At 39.7% G+C, this 17,260-nt stretch overlaps 1 protein-coding gene across 2 annotated transcripts in view; it reads left to right on the top strand.

Moving 5' to 3' along the window:
- Window positions 1-2,196: 2,196 nt before the first annotated feature.
- The window catches only part of TBC1D23 (TBC1 domain family member 23), a gene marked incomplete at its 5' end in the record, with an annotated part of 62,669 nt that continues 47,605 nt past the window's right edge, over window positions 2,197-17,260 (top strand). The window contains one exon of one of the 2 annotated variants that reach the window (XM_079704687.1): window positions 2,197-2,288. In XM_079704687.1, coding sequence (XP_079560813.1) covers window positions 2,236-2,288 — 53 coding nt within the window. The remainder of the gene's footprint in view (window positions 2,289-17,260) is intronic. The other variant, XM_079704686.1, reaches the window with a different exon arrangement.

Below are 17,260 nucleotides of genomic sequence, written 5' to 3'. Positions count from 1 at the left end.
CTTTGTGCTTATTTAGTCAAATAGTTTTTAAAATTATGAAACATTTTAGATACCAAAGCATAGACTCTATAAAGAATACTGAACACCTATGTAGCCATTTCTCAGCTCTTTAGAAACAAAATATTAAAAATATAATTGAAGCCATTTCCTCTCCTTCCACAAATGTAACTGTGAGAACTGCAGAACTTTTGGCACCTAACAGCTCTGTCCAAACCCTTGCACTAAGAGACTTGATCAAACTCTAGCATGGTTTTTAGCAACTTTAGGCTGTGTCCCTAGGATGACCCTGGCCTCCAATGAACCCCATTAAAATGCCTGATTGAGAAAGTGCAATGGCTGCCAGGAGAGTTTACTGTTTGATCTAGCCAACACCTGATGATAGGTTACTGACGTCTCTTGGAGCATTTACTACAAAGGGCTTACATCTGTGAATATGTATCTCTTACAACTTAGACGTGTCCTTCTCAAGGACCTGAGAGCCATTCCTTTGAAATGTAATCATCAAGAAGGGCAGGGTCTCTGTCTCTCAGGCTCTGTGGGAGGGAAGAATCCTGACCTCGAAAATTGCCAGCTAGCAGACACAGCTGGTCTAATCACAACTACACTGACCAATGCATTGTAATTTTTCACTTGTCTGACTCTGAGTCCCGCTCTCCCTGCTCCCTCTTTCTCCCTTTAAAACCCCTAATCACCTCTGCACAAATCAGAATGGAACAGCCCATTCCCCTACTGTCCGTAGTTTCTGAATAACATCTGTTTTCACTACTTAACTAATGTCTGGTTTTGTTTATCTTTGAGAACTGCCATTCCAATTTTTCTATATATCATTCTTGCGCATTTTTTAAAAGCACATACATTCTATAAAAATGTATATTGTGCTGCCTATTTTTATTTTTTTTATTTTTTATTTATTTATGGCTGTGTCGGGTCTTCGTTTCTGTGCGAGGGCTTTCTCTAGTTGCGGCAAGTGGGGGCCACTCTTCATCGCGGTGCGCGGGCCTCTCACTATCGCGGCCTCTCCTGTTACGGAGCACAGGCTCCAGACGCGCAGGCTCAGTAATTGTGACTCACGGGCCTAGTTGCTCCGCGGCATGTGGGATCCCCCCAGACCAGGGCTCGAGCCCGTGTCCCCTGCATCGGCAGGCAGACTCTCAACCACTGCGCCACCAGGGAAGCCCTGTGCTGCCTATTTTTAAAGCCAAATATAAATGACACCATACTTTACCTACCCTTCCACAATGTTTTGTTCATTTAACATCATATTTTCCAGATTAATCCATATTGTTACACGTGGCTCTACTTCATCAGCATTAGGTCCAGGGCTTACAAAAGCATTTCCCTAGGTCCGTCTTCCTGAACCCTGTGCTCAGCCCTAGGCCCAGGGATGGTCAAGGGGAAACAAAAAGCCGGTGCTTTGCTGGTGACGGTAGACACCGAGTTTGGATGTGGAGGCCGAGGAGTCCACCCACGTGGAGTGAAGGGGAAGTAGGGTGGGAAGAGAAGAAACATGGCAGCTCTCCCTGCTTGGAAATCCAGAGTTCTAGAATTCTAAATTTGGACTTGACCTTCTATGTTGTTAGAAAGATATGTTTATAAAGGTGGGAGGTTAGAACATATTTCCTTTACTATTTAGCTTAAAAAAAAAACTTTTAAAGTATTCAAACATAAAGTACGTGGCCTCCATTTGTACTTCTGACCGCGCCCCACAAACAGGGGTGAGCGTGCCTTTTCCTTACATCCCACTCTTTTCTCAAACACAGCTGTTGCACTAGGAAATGGCCCAAATGTGGCTATGCTCCTATCTCCACCCTCCCTGTAGAATTCCCACCTCCCCTCGCCTCTCCACTATTTAAGACAGTCAAACATGACTTTAAGCAGGACGCCAAGACGCAGAGGAGACACTAACTGGACGCCAAGAAGCGACGCTCTCAAGGGCCTCCTACTGGGACGCACGCCCTCGCCAAGCCCCGCCCACTGCGCCTGGCCCGGGCCCCGCGGCATCCTGGGACATATAGTCTTTGGAGGGGCACCGGCTGTCCACGTCTCCTCCTTCAAGTTACCTTTCGCCCTCGGGACGTCGTGACGTTGCGTTCCTCGCGTCGTCGCCTCTTCCCTCTTCCCTTCCCTCTCCAGAAGCTGAGTCCCAGACTTCCGAGGACCTTTTACGACGTTGGGTCTGAGTCGGCCTCGGCACCGGGTCCACTTTTCGGCAAAGTGACGTGGACGTCAACAGCAATGGCGGAAGGAGAAGAGGTCCTGCCACTGCCAACGTCGGGCGGCGACGGCTGGTGAGTGAAAGCCCCGGGCTGCTTTGCACTGCCTTTCTGTTCTGCCTTGTCACCACCCTGCGGGTCCCCGCGGCACCGGCAGGCGCCGGCATGGAACGGGAAGACCCGTCCTCGAAGTTCGGCGCCCTGCCCCGCCCCCTCTGCTTACTGGCTCTTCTCTGCCAGCCCAGTCCTGCCCAAGGGGTTAAGCCCGGACTCGAAGGGAGAGGGGTGTCGTCCAGCTGCTGGGTCTCAGTTCGGCCCTCCCGGTTCATCCGACGGTTTCCAAACTGTGCTGGAGAAGGGTGGCTTCAGGGTTGGGTTTGGCCGTAATTCCTGGCCCGGGGAGTCAGAATAGGCTGGTGAGGAAGGAAGATTTGCGGATGCAGATCTCAGGCAGTGGAATACCATTTGAAGAAAAGACCACTTGAAATGATCACCGCGACCTTTGCCTCAGGGTTCAGAGGTTGAGAGATACACGCAGGGAGGATCCCTCCCACATAATTCAGACATTTTTTGTGCTAGGTTTTATTTCTCGTTTCGCGTTCCAATAGTTAACACCCTTCGTCTCTTGCACACAAGCCGTTTTTTCCCTTCCTATCACTTTCCTCACAGCTCGATTTCAGATCTTTGGGTGCGATATAAGACACTGCTCTTACTTTACTCAAGCCTTTGTATGCTTACCTGATCTATTCTCAGGGTTGTGGGAGGATCTCGGACAATTTTTGGTAGACTTTAGTCACCCAGTGTCGTTAATCTCTGGTCTCTGGGAAAGTCTCCTACATTTGAATTAGTTGATCTTCACAATACACTTTTAGGGACAGTATCATAAAAAAAAAAAAAAGTGGAACCTTTAGAGGCTTGTCGAATTTTTACAGTTGATGTAAGTGTATTGACTACTGGTATTAGATAGTTTTAGATCTGCTTGTTCATCATATATGTACAGCTCACTGGCACTCTGTCTAATTATAATCCAGGACATTTGTAGACATGGAGTTTAATTCCTCAGGAAGAAATGGAAATCGGTGAAAGGGATGGATAATACAGTAATTGAGAAGTTCAACTCTCAATTAGCAGACATCAAGCATCAACTTAGTACATGCACTCTCCAAGGTGTAGGATGAAAATTTATGTGACCTAGATGTAGTTTCTTTTCTTGATTTGCTTATCTTGGAGTTGGGGAGCTGTAATAGGGACACTCACTAAGAAGGTAAAATTGCTCTGGTTCTTTGGGAGTGTGAAGAAAAGTGATATGAAAGTTCAGGGAGGGCTTCCCTGGTGGCGCAGTGGTTGAGAGTCCGCCTGACGATGCAGGGGACGCGGGTTTGTGCCCCGGTCCGGGAGGATCCTGCATGCCACGGAGCGGCTGGGCCCGTGAGCCATGGCCGTTGGGCCTGCGCGTCCGGAGCCTATGCTCCGCAACGGGAGAGGCCACAACAGCGAGAGGCCCACATACCGCAAAAAAAAAAAAAAAGAAAAAGAAATTCAGGGAGACAGAAACCATGTCCACTTGGAGTCATTGGGGAAAGTTTTACGGGGCTGGAGGTGTTTGAATTAGGCCTTGAAGAATGAGTAGGATCTAGACCAGCACTGTCCAATAGAAGTGTAATGTGTACCACATATGTAATTTAAATTTTCTAGTAGCCACATTAAAAAGAAACAGGTGAAATTAATTTTAATTATCTATTTTATTTAATTGAATATATCCAAAATATTATTTCAACATGTAATCATTGTTAAAAAAACAATACGGTTACATCTTTTTTGTACCAAGTCTTAAAATTCGATGTGTATTTTACATTTATCATACATCTCTGTCTGGTTTAGCCACATTTCAAATGTTAAGTAGCCACACACGGCTGGTGGCTAACATGCAGGGTCAGATTAACAGAGCAGAAAGTTCTCTATGAAGTAATAGCATGAGCAAGGACATAGGCAAGAAAACTAATGATTTGTTTGGAGCGTAATGACTAGAACATCATGAAATTTGCTGTTTTGGAAGAGTGAATTTGTTGTATTATAAACTGGCTGTAATAGCTGATTGCAGGCCACAAGGGGAAGTGTTTCTAGAGCTAAGGTGTCTTTAAGTTTTTAGGTTAGGAGGATTGTGAGCAGGTGTCTGGTTTACAGGGGCAAGGACCATGGAGTGAATGGTTGCTAGAGGTAGTATTTTTTCTCCTTTTCTCTTTTTATTTTCACGAGTGGAGGAACCCTGAGTGTTCTCTGATTTTTATTCTCCCTCCATTCTCTTCTAATCTGTTTCTCTACTCACTCCACGCACTGGTCCCCTAGAAGTGAGTTTGAATAGAGTCAGAAAAGATTTGGATTTGGAGCCACAAGTTCAGTAAAGCCTCTGTTCTTAGAGTGCTTGTTGATTGGGTTGTTATAGAATGGAGAGGCTTTATTCTTTAAAAAAAAAAAAATGCTGTGACATTTTTATTGTAATTTTTTTTTTTTTTTTTGGCGGTACGCGGGCCTCTTGCTGTTGTGGCCTCTCCCGTTGCGGAGCACAGGCTCCGGACGCGCAGGCTCAGCGGCCATGGCTCACGGGCCCAGCCGCTCCGCGGGCATGCGGGATCTTCCCGGACCGGGGCACGAACCCGTATCCCCTGCATCAGCAGGCGGACTCTCAACCACTGCGCCACCAGGGAAGCCCTGTAATTTTTTTAGATAGAATTTTTTCTGAAATGTATTATACATCTCATTGCCTAACCAAACTCATCTTAATGCTTTAGGGTCATTCAGTTTACAAATATAAGTGTATAAGAATAAAACTAGGTCCCTGTCCTCAAGGAATTTGTGGTCTAGTTAGAGGAGACACATTTAAGAACATCAATAACTGTTATACTTCTGTAACACACTGACACCTTTCGGGCCTATTTAGGCAGAAAGGGTAGATTGTTGCTGTTTAAATGGTCCCCTATAGCCATCCCTTTCTGAGATTGCTTTTTATTAGTTTTTCCTGTTTTCTTTCTTTGTTGTCAGTGGTATCTCCCAGTTTGTTCCTGATCTGTGAAGGTAAGTAGCTGAACTTGTTAAATTATCTATTCATTTGTAAAAAGGCTCAGGATGGGGCCTGAAGAGCTTAAAAGTACAAGATGTCACTTTTACTTATTTACTGTTTTTCAATTATGTTCTAGATCATTGTTTCTCAAAAGTTAAATGTGCATTGGGGTTACCTGGAGAGCGTGTTAAAATGCAGATTCTGATTCAGTAGATTTGCTTGGGACCCGAGATTCCATATTTCTGACTGACCACCCACTGGGTGATGGCATTTCTGGTTCATGGACCATACTCTAGTTATCAAGGTTCTAGATGATGTGTATCTCCGAATGAGTTGGTTAGAGGAATATCTGTATGTATGTTATGTCTTTGTATGTTATAGTGTATCACCTAATACATTATACTATATATATTACATAATTATACTATAATTTATCTGACTACATGATTTATCATTGCTCTTTAGCTAGTGAACTTCTCATGGGCAGTGCTGATGGCAGGTGGCTCAGTAAATGTTTATTGTCTGAATGTGTGCATGAATGAATACAGACTTTTGTAAAATCATGTGCAGTAATATACCAAGCTGTCAATTCATATACATTTTCTGACTCCATTGTTTTTGTGAGCTGTGTAATTGTCTGCTGGTGTAATGCTCATTTTTTATGGAAAACCAGGGTTATCAGAAACTGCCTCAGCTCTCAAAACTTTCTGAAATTGCAGCCATGTAAGCTCAGAGGGCATGGAGAAATCCTTGTAAAAATGTTTACAGTTTGAAATGATTTAAGTTTAATTAAAAAGTTAGTATAAGCTACAGGTTTGAAAATAAAAGAAATGTTAAATTATTACAGTCTAAAGATTGGTCATTATTCTTCTTGGTATTGAAGAAACTAGCTTTGAAATTGAGGCTTTCATTTTCTGAGACTTTCTTTCTGAAATAACTCCTTAAGATCTAAAGTCATGATTAAAGAAAATTTTCTTTTTGGTGTACACATTGATTGTACAACAACTGTTGGTATTCTGAGTTTGCTTAGTTAAATTTTTTTGTACAACTTTTCTTAAATTGTTGCTAAACTTTTATTAAAATTGTAGAAATATCAGTTCCATAAAGAAGCTTCTATTGTTGTAATTTGAAATGTGAATAGGAATTGTTTTGAGAATAATGGGGTCTTTTTCAAAGTTTTGTGCACTTTGTGAATAGTACTCTCAGTGCTTTCCATTTCATAAGCATTGAAATAGAGATTTAAAGTGTCACTTAGGGAGCAGGTGATTGCAATTTCAGACATGATAAAATCAATAAAGAAATACATTTAATATGAAAGAAAATGTAACCCATTGCTTAAGAAGAATATTGGTAGCTTGTAGTTCTAGCAAGACTAGATATTACCTTACAAAAAAGGAAGAGAAAATGAACCTTACTGGCTGGAATTAGGAGTTTTTAAGTGACAACTGTTTGATTTTGTAAACTGTAAGTAGAGGGTAGACAAAAATTAGAAATTAAGACTTATTTTGTTATAGTATTTATATTAATGTTATTATTATAATTCAGATTTTACTGTTTTTAGAGGTAATTCCTAAAAAATAATTCACTTTTAGGATTTTGTTCCTGTAGATGTTTTAATATCCGCAGGTAAGAGTTAGTAATTGGTTTTTGCACGCTAAAGAAATGTATTCAATTAATTTATTTCTATTTATTTGTACTCACTGCTGAGAATACAGGTGCATTCCCTGAGTACAGTGAGGCAATTCAGGTAATTCTGGAGCACTAGTTAAGTGTACTGTGATACACAGCCAACTCATGAGTAGGCGTCTTCTGAACAGAATCGATAAAGTATGTTTGGCAAATCTTTTCTGCTGCTTATGATGAAATGTGGATCCTACTTGGTATAAACGAAAGACAGTGCGCCCCCCGCCCCGCCCCACGTATCAAAAAGCAAAATAGAGGCAAAGCATTCTAATTCATTCAGCAAACATCAACTAAATACTGGTTATATTCAAGCTGCTATGTAGTGTTGTAGAAAAAATTTGAAACATTTAAAACCAGAACTGTGCATTGTTCTGACATTCTTGGGCACTTCAGTTTTTCATCATTTTAGCCCTAGGAATAGATACATGAAGATATCTTCTGAAGATACTTAAGTACTTGTGTTGTTGGAAATTACATGCTTCAGTAGAGTAGAATAGGATTATACAGCTTGAAAAGGGACAGTGCTTGAAGTGGCTTATTTAGATATTGAGAATTACACATGGAAAACAAATCAGTCCCATATGTTAGGTTCATAAGAGCAAATTGTTGTTTGTGGAAATGCAAGAGCAGTAAGAGCCAATTAAAGAAAAACTATTTCCTGAAATTTAATGTATATTTGTTTTTAAGGGTCTGTCTTACCTTTTGACCTGAGTTGAGAAAATGATGACTAATTCAATCATTTGTTTCACATCTTCCTTCTTCTCGAAGGTTAAAGGAGTTTTTTCTTATCCTGAAGCTGACATAGCATTTCGTAGTTGGGTGGGAATGCTGTAGCCTGTGCTTTCCTTACTTTAAAGCAGTTGTTACATAAAACTAGTTGCTATGGTGGTATTTAATAATTTCGCTAAGAAGATATAAGAAAATACTATGTTTACGTAGAGCTTTATCCTTTGTATACTATCTCATTTTGGCTCTTAGAACAATTCTATGAAGAAGGGAAATTATGAATTATTTTCCTTTCCTTGTTAGAGATGAGAGAACAGGCATAGGGAGGTTAGACAGTAGACCCAGTGAGTGGAAAATCTGGGACTTAAACTCATGGCTCTTTAAGCCCTGTGCTCTTTCTAAAGTTGACTGCGTGTACAGTATATAGTTCACAAATACTTTAACAGATAGCTAGAGAGAACCCAGTTAAAAATATGTTAATCCTATACTCAATTAGCCATGTGTTTTGAAACATACAATATGCAAAGTTGTGCTTTGTTCAACATATGGTGTGTATTTTCTGTGGCACTTTACAAGGCTCTAAGGATATGCATAAGCTGTGAAACACATTATTGTTCTTGTATCCACAGGAAGGGACAATTCATGCTTGATATGGTGGGATATGATACAGAGCATTATATACTGTAACTTTATATCTCTATGGTTTTCATAATGTGTTCTCATATCTCTTGCCAAAAATCACTTAAATAGATTAGTTTTTTATCTTAAGATATTATGGTTACAGGGACTTCCCTGGTGGAGCAGTGGTTAAGAATCCGCCTGCCAATGCAGGAGACACAGGTTCGAGCCCTGGTCTGGGATGATCCCACATGCCGCAGAGCAACTAAGCGCGTGCGCCACAACTGCTGAGCCTGCGTGCCCTAGGGCCTGTGCTCTGCAACAAGAGGATCCACTGCAAGGAAAAGCCCATGCACTGCAACGAAGAGTAGCCCCCTCTCACTGCAATGAGAGAAAGCCTGCGCGCAGCAACGAAGACCCAACACAGCCATAAGTAAATAAATAAATAAAATTTAAAAGATATTATGGTTACAAATCTAGATTATATAATATGTTATATATTTAAATGTATTTATGTAATAAGTTATATATTAAATATATGTAGATATATAAGCAATACAATTATATGTATATGTATCATTTATGGAAGTAAAATTATAATTTTTTTTTTTTTTTTTTTTTGCGGTACACGGGCCTCTCACCTTTGTGGCCTCTCCCGTTGCGGAGCACAGGCTCCGGACGTGCAGGCCCAGCGGCCATGGCTCACGAGCCCAGCCGCTCTGTGGCATGTGGGATCTTCCCAGACTGGGGCACGAACCTGTGTCCCCTGCGTTGGCAGGCGAACTCTCAACCACTGCGCCACCAGGGAAGCCCTAAAATTATAATTTTTGATTTACTTATCTAGTTTGTGAGAGCACAGTAGTGGTATTTAATTAGAACATGTAAACAGTTACACAGTTTTAATAACTCTCACCTCAGTAATTTTTTCATTGTTTTTATTCAGTGATGTTGGAGAAATAAGAAACTTGCTTTTAAAATAGCTTGCTTGTGGTTATTGTCCCTCTTTAAAGAGTTTCTGGTCTCTGTTTTGAAGTATAAAAGTGACGCATAGAAGGATGTATTCATCTCATATGGGTGTGCAGCTGAATACCAAACATTCTTGAGCTTATTTTGTAGATTCCATTTAGATTTAACCACTGACATGAAAATAAATGAGAGCCTATTTTATTGAATAAGTTGTTACTAATGTTGGAATTCAGGTTTAAAAAATAAATCCGTTATGTATTTCTTTGCCAAGCTATGATCTCCATAGGTAAAGTACCTTTGGAAAGAATTGCCCAAATGTTGCAAATATTGTCACCTCATTTGCAATAATTGTTCCTTTATCTTCCAAAATGATGGTTTCAAGAAAAGGAATATTGGGGGTATTTCTTTTCTCATTACATTTTGAGTAAAGTGGAAATTTGTAATAGAAACAGGTAATTTGCTGTTTCATGTTGACTTGTGCTGTTTTCATCCCATTCTTTCTTTGAAGCAAAAGGTATACACTATTTTCAGTTTCCAGATAAACTAGTGCTTTGGTTGGGGGGTGAGGGGAAAGACGCTGATGCATTTCTTTGTGCCTTAAAAGTGCTAGAAAGTCACCTTATATGTATAGTAAAGAACAGTGTGTTGGGGACTTTTTATTTTGGGGAAGCATGGAAGAGGAAAAGGATTTAGAACACTCTCTAAAGTTAACTACTCATTAGTAGAGAGATATTCTTTCATTTTGTAAGCCAAGTCTTACAGCAAATGCATTGCAACATTACCCATATGGTAAAGTTATAAGCAGCTTTTTTTTTTTTTAATGCTTACACAAAAATTCCTGTGTTTTTTCTTAGCAGAGGAAGGTATACCATTGGTGCAATTTGATCCACGTGGATTATGGATCAAAAATAAGTTTATGAAAATTTAAAGCATCTGGTCCATTTGTACTGTAGTTAATTTTAGTAGTTTACAAAGCAGTCTGTGATCACTGTCTCCTTCGCCTATTGCACAGTGCTGAAATATTGTAGCTATCATGTTTGTTTGTCCTCTCAAGCCAAGAGGACTAGATTTAGCACCTTTTTTACTTGGCCAAGATCCTAGTTAAACACACATTCTGCAGAGGATTACAGTATTTGATAGGGGAGTCTCCCAAAGCTGCTTTTGTGGCTCTAATCCTGATACACAGTTTCACTTTTTTTTTTTTTCAAGCTCGTGGATGGGGTGTTTTTCCCCTTGGCATTCAAATATACATTTTGTTAAAATACTGTAGCAAGTGTGTCTGACAAGAATCCAGATAACTTCAAGATTTCACAGTTAACAAATTGTGCTCTCATGGACTGTAAGGTGTCACGGTCATTTCCAAATGTGCCATCATACTATTTGCTGTTAGAATGCTTTGATAATTTGAGATTGGTATTTAAAAATAAGTTGCATAATACATATTATGGTCAACTCCATCCATATCTACTGTACAAGTAAATCTGTAACAAAGTTCTGCTATTTCCATTTCAAACAAATGTCACACAAAATATTCAGGAACAAAGTAGGGAGTTTTGGTTTGGTAGTAATTTGTAACAAGTGTGCTAACAATAGTAGCAAAATAAGTTCAGACAAAGCTTTGGTGCTGATGTCTCATGACCTGGGCATTAAGAAATAACCAGAAGTCTGATGGCACAAATTAAGTCATGAAACCACAACTCAACATGTGCAACTTGTCACTGTTACACAATTTGCTGGTGCTCATGACTAGTTAGCTGGCTACTTTTGAGTTTTAAATAATTGATCAGAAGCTTGTGCCTGGATATAATGTGTATACATGAGCAAGCTGGCCTGTCATTGTTTAATCTGTGCTCATCAGCGGTTTACATTCTAAACAAATTGGAATGAACTACAGCTCTAAAAGAGCCGCTCCCATCTGTGTTCAATGGGATTAGATAATAGGACCTGGGCTAAAACCTTGGAGGAGCCAGCTAGACTGTAAGCCACATGAGAGCACCGGCTTTGTTTACTGCTAGATCTTCAGTGCCTCACACAGTGGTTAGCATGTAGTAGGTGCTTCAATACATATTTATTGAAGATTTGAAAAAAGAATACTTTTGTTAGGGAGGAAAGAATTCAGAGCATGGGTTAGAGAGAGTTACAGGAGAAGTACTGCAAACTGAAGGCAGAGTGTTTTAATGAGAGAGTCTAACTTTGCAGAATATGTGAAGAAGATGAGGACCAGGAAAGATGACTGATGACTCCTTGGAGCAGTTTTATTAGAGCAATGGAGGGTTTGAGTGAATGAGGAGAGATGACGTGGAGGCGAGTGGAGACTACAGTTTGCAGGGCGTTGAACCGTAAAGGGAAAGAGAGAGATGACTTTTTGAAAGGGAGGTCACATGTAGGACCTTTTGAATGAGCAAATGTGGAAATATTGGGGGAAAGGAGAATAATCATAGGCTATATTGTTCTTTATATACTTGAATGCTAGGAATACTTTCAGTGAAGAGTTCTGAGTCCATTTTATCTCTTGGCTCTGTTTAATACAGTAGCCCCTCTGTATCCTTGAGTTCCATATACAGGAGTGTAGAACCTGTAGTTTTGGAACCCGAGAATACAGAGGGCCGACTGTACTATGGCATTTTATATAAGGGATTTGAGCATCTTTGGGTTTTTGGTATCTGCAGCGGGCCCTGGAATCAATCTCCAACCAATACGGAGGGATGACTATACTACTGCTAGCAGTCAGAGGTTTGAACAATATCCTTTGCAGTAGAAATAACACATTTAAGATGTTTACACAGCAGGTGTTGGGCTTTTATTGATTTCCCCTGTAATGCGGCTTTTGTATTTTTCTTTTAATCACATAATAATGTATCTTAGATCCTGACCACTTTAAGACACAAAATTAATTTTTTTAAAAATTGGTAATTTGGGTTTTCTCTAGTTTCTCTGTACTCTGCATTTAAGCTTAGGTGATTATGTATATTCTAGGTCCTAAGTGGTCTTTTTGAACTACTATAATTTTTGATTTTTTAAATAATTACAGGAAAGGATTGGATTTTAAAGAATTTTCAAAACTAGTGAAGTTGACTTAGCTTACTTGGTAGACTGAGAAGCTTGATGAATTAAAACGATTTGTTTCCAACCCAGAAAACATTCTGTCTTAAGTGTTTTAGCAATTTATCTCAGTATGCTTTTGGGTGACAAGAGTCTATTTTGAAGTTGAATAGGCTAGGGGAAGTCATACAGGCCATCTAATAAGTTGCTGGGAATGATTGCTAATTGCTTAATTCTGGGGCTACTTCATTATTTCATATGTATGCTTTCTATTGAAAAAAACTTATTGAGTGCTTACTTTGCCTTTAAAGATTTAATCTTGACTTAAATGAAGAGTTACTTAGTATTCCTACACTCGTGTTTTCGCTTGTCTTCTAATTTTAGTTTTTTCCACATTTTACTATTGTCTCATTTGTGCCTCAGGATTTGTGTCACATGTACCCAGCAGTGGTTCATGTGAACAGCAACTCACTGTCTGACACACTACTTTTTGGGGAAACAGTGAATCTTCAATGCCTGCGGAGTCTTGTATGGAGACCGTCCTGAAAAATAAAGTTGGAAAGGACAAATTCAGGCAAAGTGTAGTCATTAAGATGGAATGAAAGAGGAGTGGGAGTGATAGTCTAGTAGAACAGAAGATAATTCATGTGCTGTATAAATACTCTCCACCTCTTTTGATTGGATGGTATCTGATACTATCCCTGTTCTACAGGTGAAGAAACTGAGTTGGTATCTTAGGTCACACAGCTGTTAAAAGTGTATAGAATCTGGTGTCATGTTTTCTGATTTTAAATTTTATATTATTTTCTCTGTAACACATTGTTTCTAAGCCTTTATATTCTTAATTCTTGATGCTTTTGCTATTGAGCTGCCATGGCAACTGTTTATGATTCTGTTCCTTTCCCACACGGTAGTTAGCAAGTAGTATCAATTTGAGAAGTTAAGAGACAAGGCAAGCTGTTATCCCCTTAACAAGGCTAAGGTGTGGCTTGGACCCTTCATAGTGATACACTCCCTTCATTGAAATAGTAAATGAGGGTTGACACAAAAGCTTCCTCTTAAAGCCCTAAATTAAAAGAGTCTGTAAACTATTTCTAATGAAGTTACTTTTTTGTAACATTTTTATTGAGATGTAATTTATGAATCATAAAAATACATCCATTTAAAGTGTACAGTTCACTGGTTTTAGTATATTCCCAGAGTTAAGCAGTCATCACCATGATCTAAGTTTAGAGTGTTTTCATTACCCCCAAAGAAACCCCATACCCATTAGCATCCGTCTTACTCCCCTGTCACCCCAGGGCATAATGATCTACTTTCTATCTCTTTACATTTGCCTATTTTGGACATTTCATGTGAATGAAATCATATAATATGTGGCCTTTGTGTCTGGTTTCTTTCACTGAGCATAATTTTCAAGGTTCACACGTGTTGCATGTTATCAACACTTCATTCCTTTCTATTGCTTAGTATTCCAGTGTATGAATACACATTTTATTTATTCATCAGATGATGGACATTTGGATTGTTTCTACTTTTTTGGCTATTATGAATAATATAGTACTGTTATAAATATTCTTTAGAAGTTTTTTGTTGTTGCCTTTTTTAATGTGATAAGACATACATAATATAAAATTTGCCATTTTAACACGTACAATTAAGTGACATTAAATACATTCACAGTGTTGTGCAACCATCACCACTGTCTGTTTCCAGAATTTTTCATCATCCCAAACAGAAACTCTCTACCTAATAAACAATAGCTCCCCATTGCCTCCTACCTCCAGCCTCTGGTTACCTCTATTCTACTTTTTGTCTCTATGAATTTACCTATTTTAGGTACCTCATATAAGTGGAATCATACACTGTTTGCCCTTTTGTGACTTTTTTTCCCACAGTTGGCATTTGTCTTCAGAGTTCATTCATGTTGTAGCATTTGTCAGAATTTCCTTCCTTTTTAAGGCTAACATTCCATTGTATATATATATGTACCACATTTTGTTTATCCATTCATACATCAATGAATATTTGGGTTGTTTCCACTTTTTTTGGCTGTTGTGAATAATACTGCTGTGAACATGGACGTACAAATACCTGTTTGAATCCTTGCCTTCAGTTCTTTTGGGTATATACCCTGAAGTGGAATTGCTAGGTAATATGCTAATTCTGTGTTTAACTTTTAAAAAACTGCCAAACTTTTCCACAGTTGGCTGTACCATTTTTCATTTCCACTAGCTAGCAATGCACAAGAATTCTGATTTCTCCATATTTTTGCCCCCTCCCCCCTCTTTTTTTGGATACTAGCCATCCTAATGGATGTGTTGTGTAGTATCTCATTGTGGTTTATGTACAAGTTTTTGTGTGGTGTATGTATTGTATTCTCTCCTGTGTATGTATACCTAGGAGTAGAATTGCTGTGTCATATTGCAACTTTAACATTTTGAGGGTCTGTCAAACCAATTTCAAAAATAGCTGAACCACTTTACATTCCTACCAGCAATGTATGAAGGTTGCAGTTTCTCTTATGACTTTTTGGTATTAGCCATCCTTGTGAGTGTGAAGTGGCATCTCCTTGTGGGTTTTCTTTTTTCTCATTGTGGTTTTGATTTGAGTTTCCCTAATGGCTAATGATGATGTGTGTCTTTTTATGTACTTATTGGCTATTTGTGTATCTTTTTTTTTTTTAAAGAAACATGAGTAGTTTTTATTTATTCATTCTTTCATTCACTTAGGCTGTGTTGGGTCTTTGTTGCTGCACGCGGGCTTTCTCTAGTTGCAGCGAGCAGGGGCTACTCTTCGTTACCGTGCCCGGGCTTCTCATTGCAGTGGCTTCTCTTGTTGCGGAGCATGGGCTCTAGGCACAAGGGCTTCAGTAGTTGTGGCTCGTGGGCTCCAGAGCGCAGGCTTAGTAGTTGTGGTGCAGGGGCTTAGTTGCTCCGTGGCATGTGGGATCTTCCCGGACCAGGGATTGAACCCGTGTCCCCTGCATTGGCAGGCGGATTCTTAACCACTGCGCCACCAGGGAAGTCCCTGTGTATCTTTTTTTTGGAGAAAGGTGAGTCGTCAGATGCCTTGGAAAGGTCAAATTAAGGTAAAGATTTGATTATTGGGAAGGAGCATAGGGAGAGTGGTCCCTCTGGATTTGTGGGTGTCAGAGAAGGAGGAGGAATGATTGGGTGCGTAAGAGGAGGAGTTGAGTGGAAGATGAGGGAGAAGTGGTGCCATACGTTGTCAAGAATACTTTCAGAAAGCTTTGCTGGGAAAGGAACAACCAAGAGTTTGGTTACCTACCTGAAAGGAAAGTTTGGAGAAGTTTTTGTGGTTGTCATTATTGATGTTGTTTCTAATAGCAATACTTGAGTATATGGCTCAGAGGAAAGAGCCAGTGGAGAAAGAGAAGTGGAAGATAGGAGAGAGGGGGATAATTGGTGGCACATGGCTCTAGAGGAGTTGGGGTGGGGGGGGGGTGGGGGAGGGAGGGATGAGGGAGATAAGACCCAGGTGAAGTTATCAGTCTTGGACTAGAGAAAGGACACCTAGACATCTGTGCATCTAGGGAAGAAGGAAATGATGTCTGGGATAATAAGTTACTTATGTTTGGTTTTGGAGAGTGGCTGAGATCAAAGGGAAGAGAAGCCTGCTGTCCTATATTTTCTCTTTGGAGTCAGAAGTAACGTCACTTGAGGTAAAGTGGCTGGGTAGGGAGTCTGAAGAAAGTGGTAAATAGAAGATTTTCAGGTAGCATTGATGCCTAGAAGAAATACATGGTGGTGAATCTATGATAGCATCATGAAGTTGTCTTAATTTCTTTTCCCATGAAGTCCTCAGTGAGCAGAGTATGGGAACAAAGAAGGCAGAACTGGTTAGATTATCCCAGTGTTAGGAGTTTGCAGCTTTCTGAATGTGGCAGGAAGACAAAGGAGTGAAGTTCAGGGTGTTAAGAATGTGCTTGAAGTCTTAGGCGATGGAACTAATACTGAGGACATAAAGTGAAGCCACATGAAAGTTCTTATAGCAAATCTGTGCCACCCTTCCACCCTCTACTTTTAACTCCTTACACAGGAAGCATGGGGAGGACATGCCTTCTCCAAAATTAATTTTCTTCCATGCTCAAAACTAGAAACAAATATTTTTACATCTTTTAACTTCCTTCCAAGTTTATCATATATTTAAACTTTTAGAAAAGTTTGTTGTCAGTATGGGTTGCACTTGTTTATTTTATTTTATTTATTTATTTATTTATTTTGCGGTACGCGGGCCTCTCACTGTTGTGGCCTCTCCCGTTGCGGAGCACAGGCTCCGGACGCACAGGCTCAGCGGCCATGGCTCACGGGCCCAGCCGCTCCACGGCATGTGGGATCTTCCCAGACCGGGGCACGAACCCGTGTCCCCTGCATCGGCAGGTGAACTCTCAACCACTGCGCCACCAGGGAAGCCCTTGTTTATTTTTTTTACACTTTCAGTATTCAGTATGAGAGAACTAAAATAAATTAATATATGTATGTTACATATGCCACATTGTTTTCTTCTTACTGATTGTTTTCTTCTTACTGATTATGTGAAATAGTCTTAAGTAGTAGATACTTAATACTTTAAGCAAGGACATGTATGTTTGAGGTGAGAATTATTATTTTTTTCTCCTTGCAAATATTTGTGCATTTTCGAGGATACAGATAATAATCCCCCCTAAAACAAAACAAAACAAAACAAATTAAAATTCCCCTGTAAGTAAACCACTAGAAATAAACTTTTTTTATATCCTTCCCCATGTGTATGGGAAAGACTGGGTGGGGAGTGGGCATAATGTACTTTTTCTTTTAAACATGTATGCTTGGATGTTTATTTTATTTTATTTTATTTTATTTTTTTTTTTTTTTTTAGTTATTTCTGAGATATACATTTTAAAGTAATAACTAGAATTATGACTTATAACATTATACCTTCTACTCCGCCA

The sequence above is a fragment of the Hyperoodon ampullatus genome (genome assembly GCF_949752795.1).
Source record: "Hyperoodon ampullatus genome assembly, chromosome: 5".
NCBI lineage: Eukaryota > Metazoa > Chordata > Mammalia > Artiodactyla > Ziphiidae > Hyperoodon > Hyperoodon ampullatus.
This window is presented reverse-complemented; position numbering and strand designations above follow the sequence as displayed.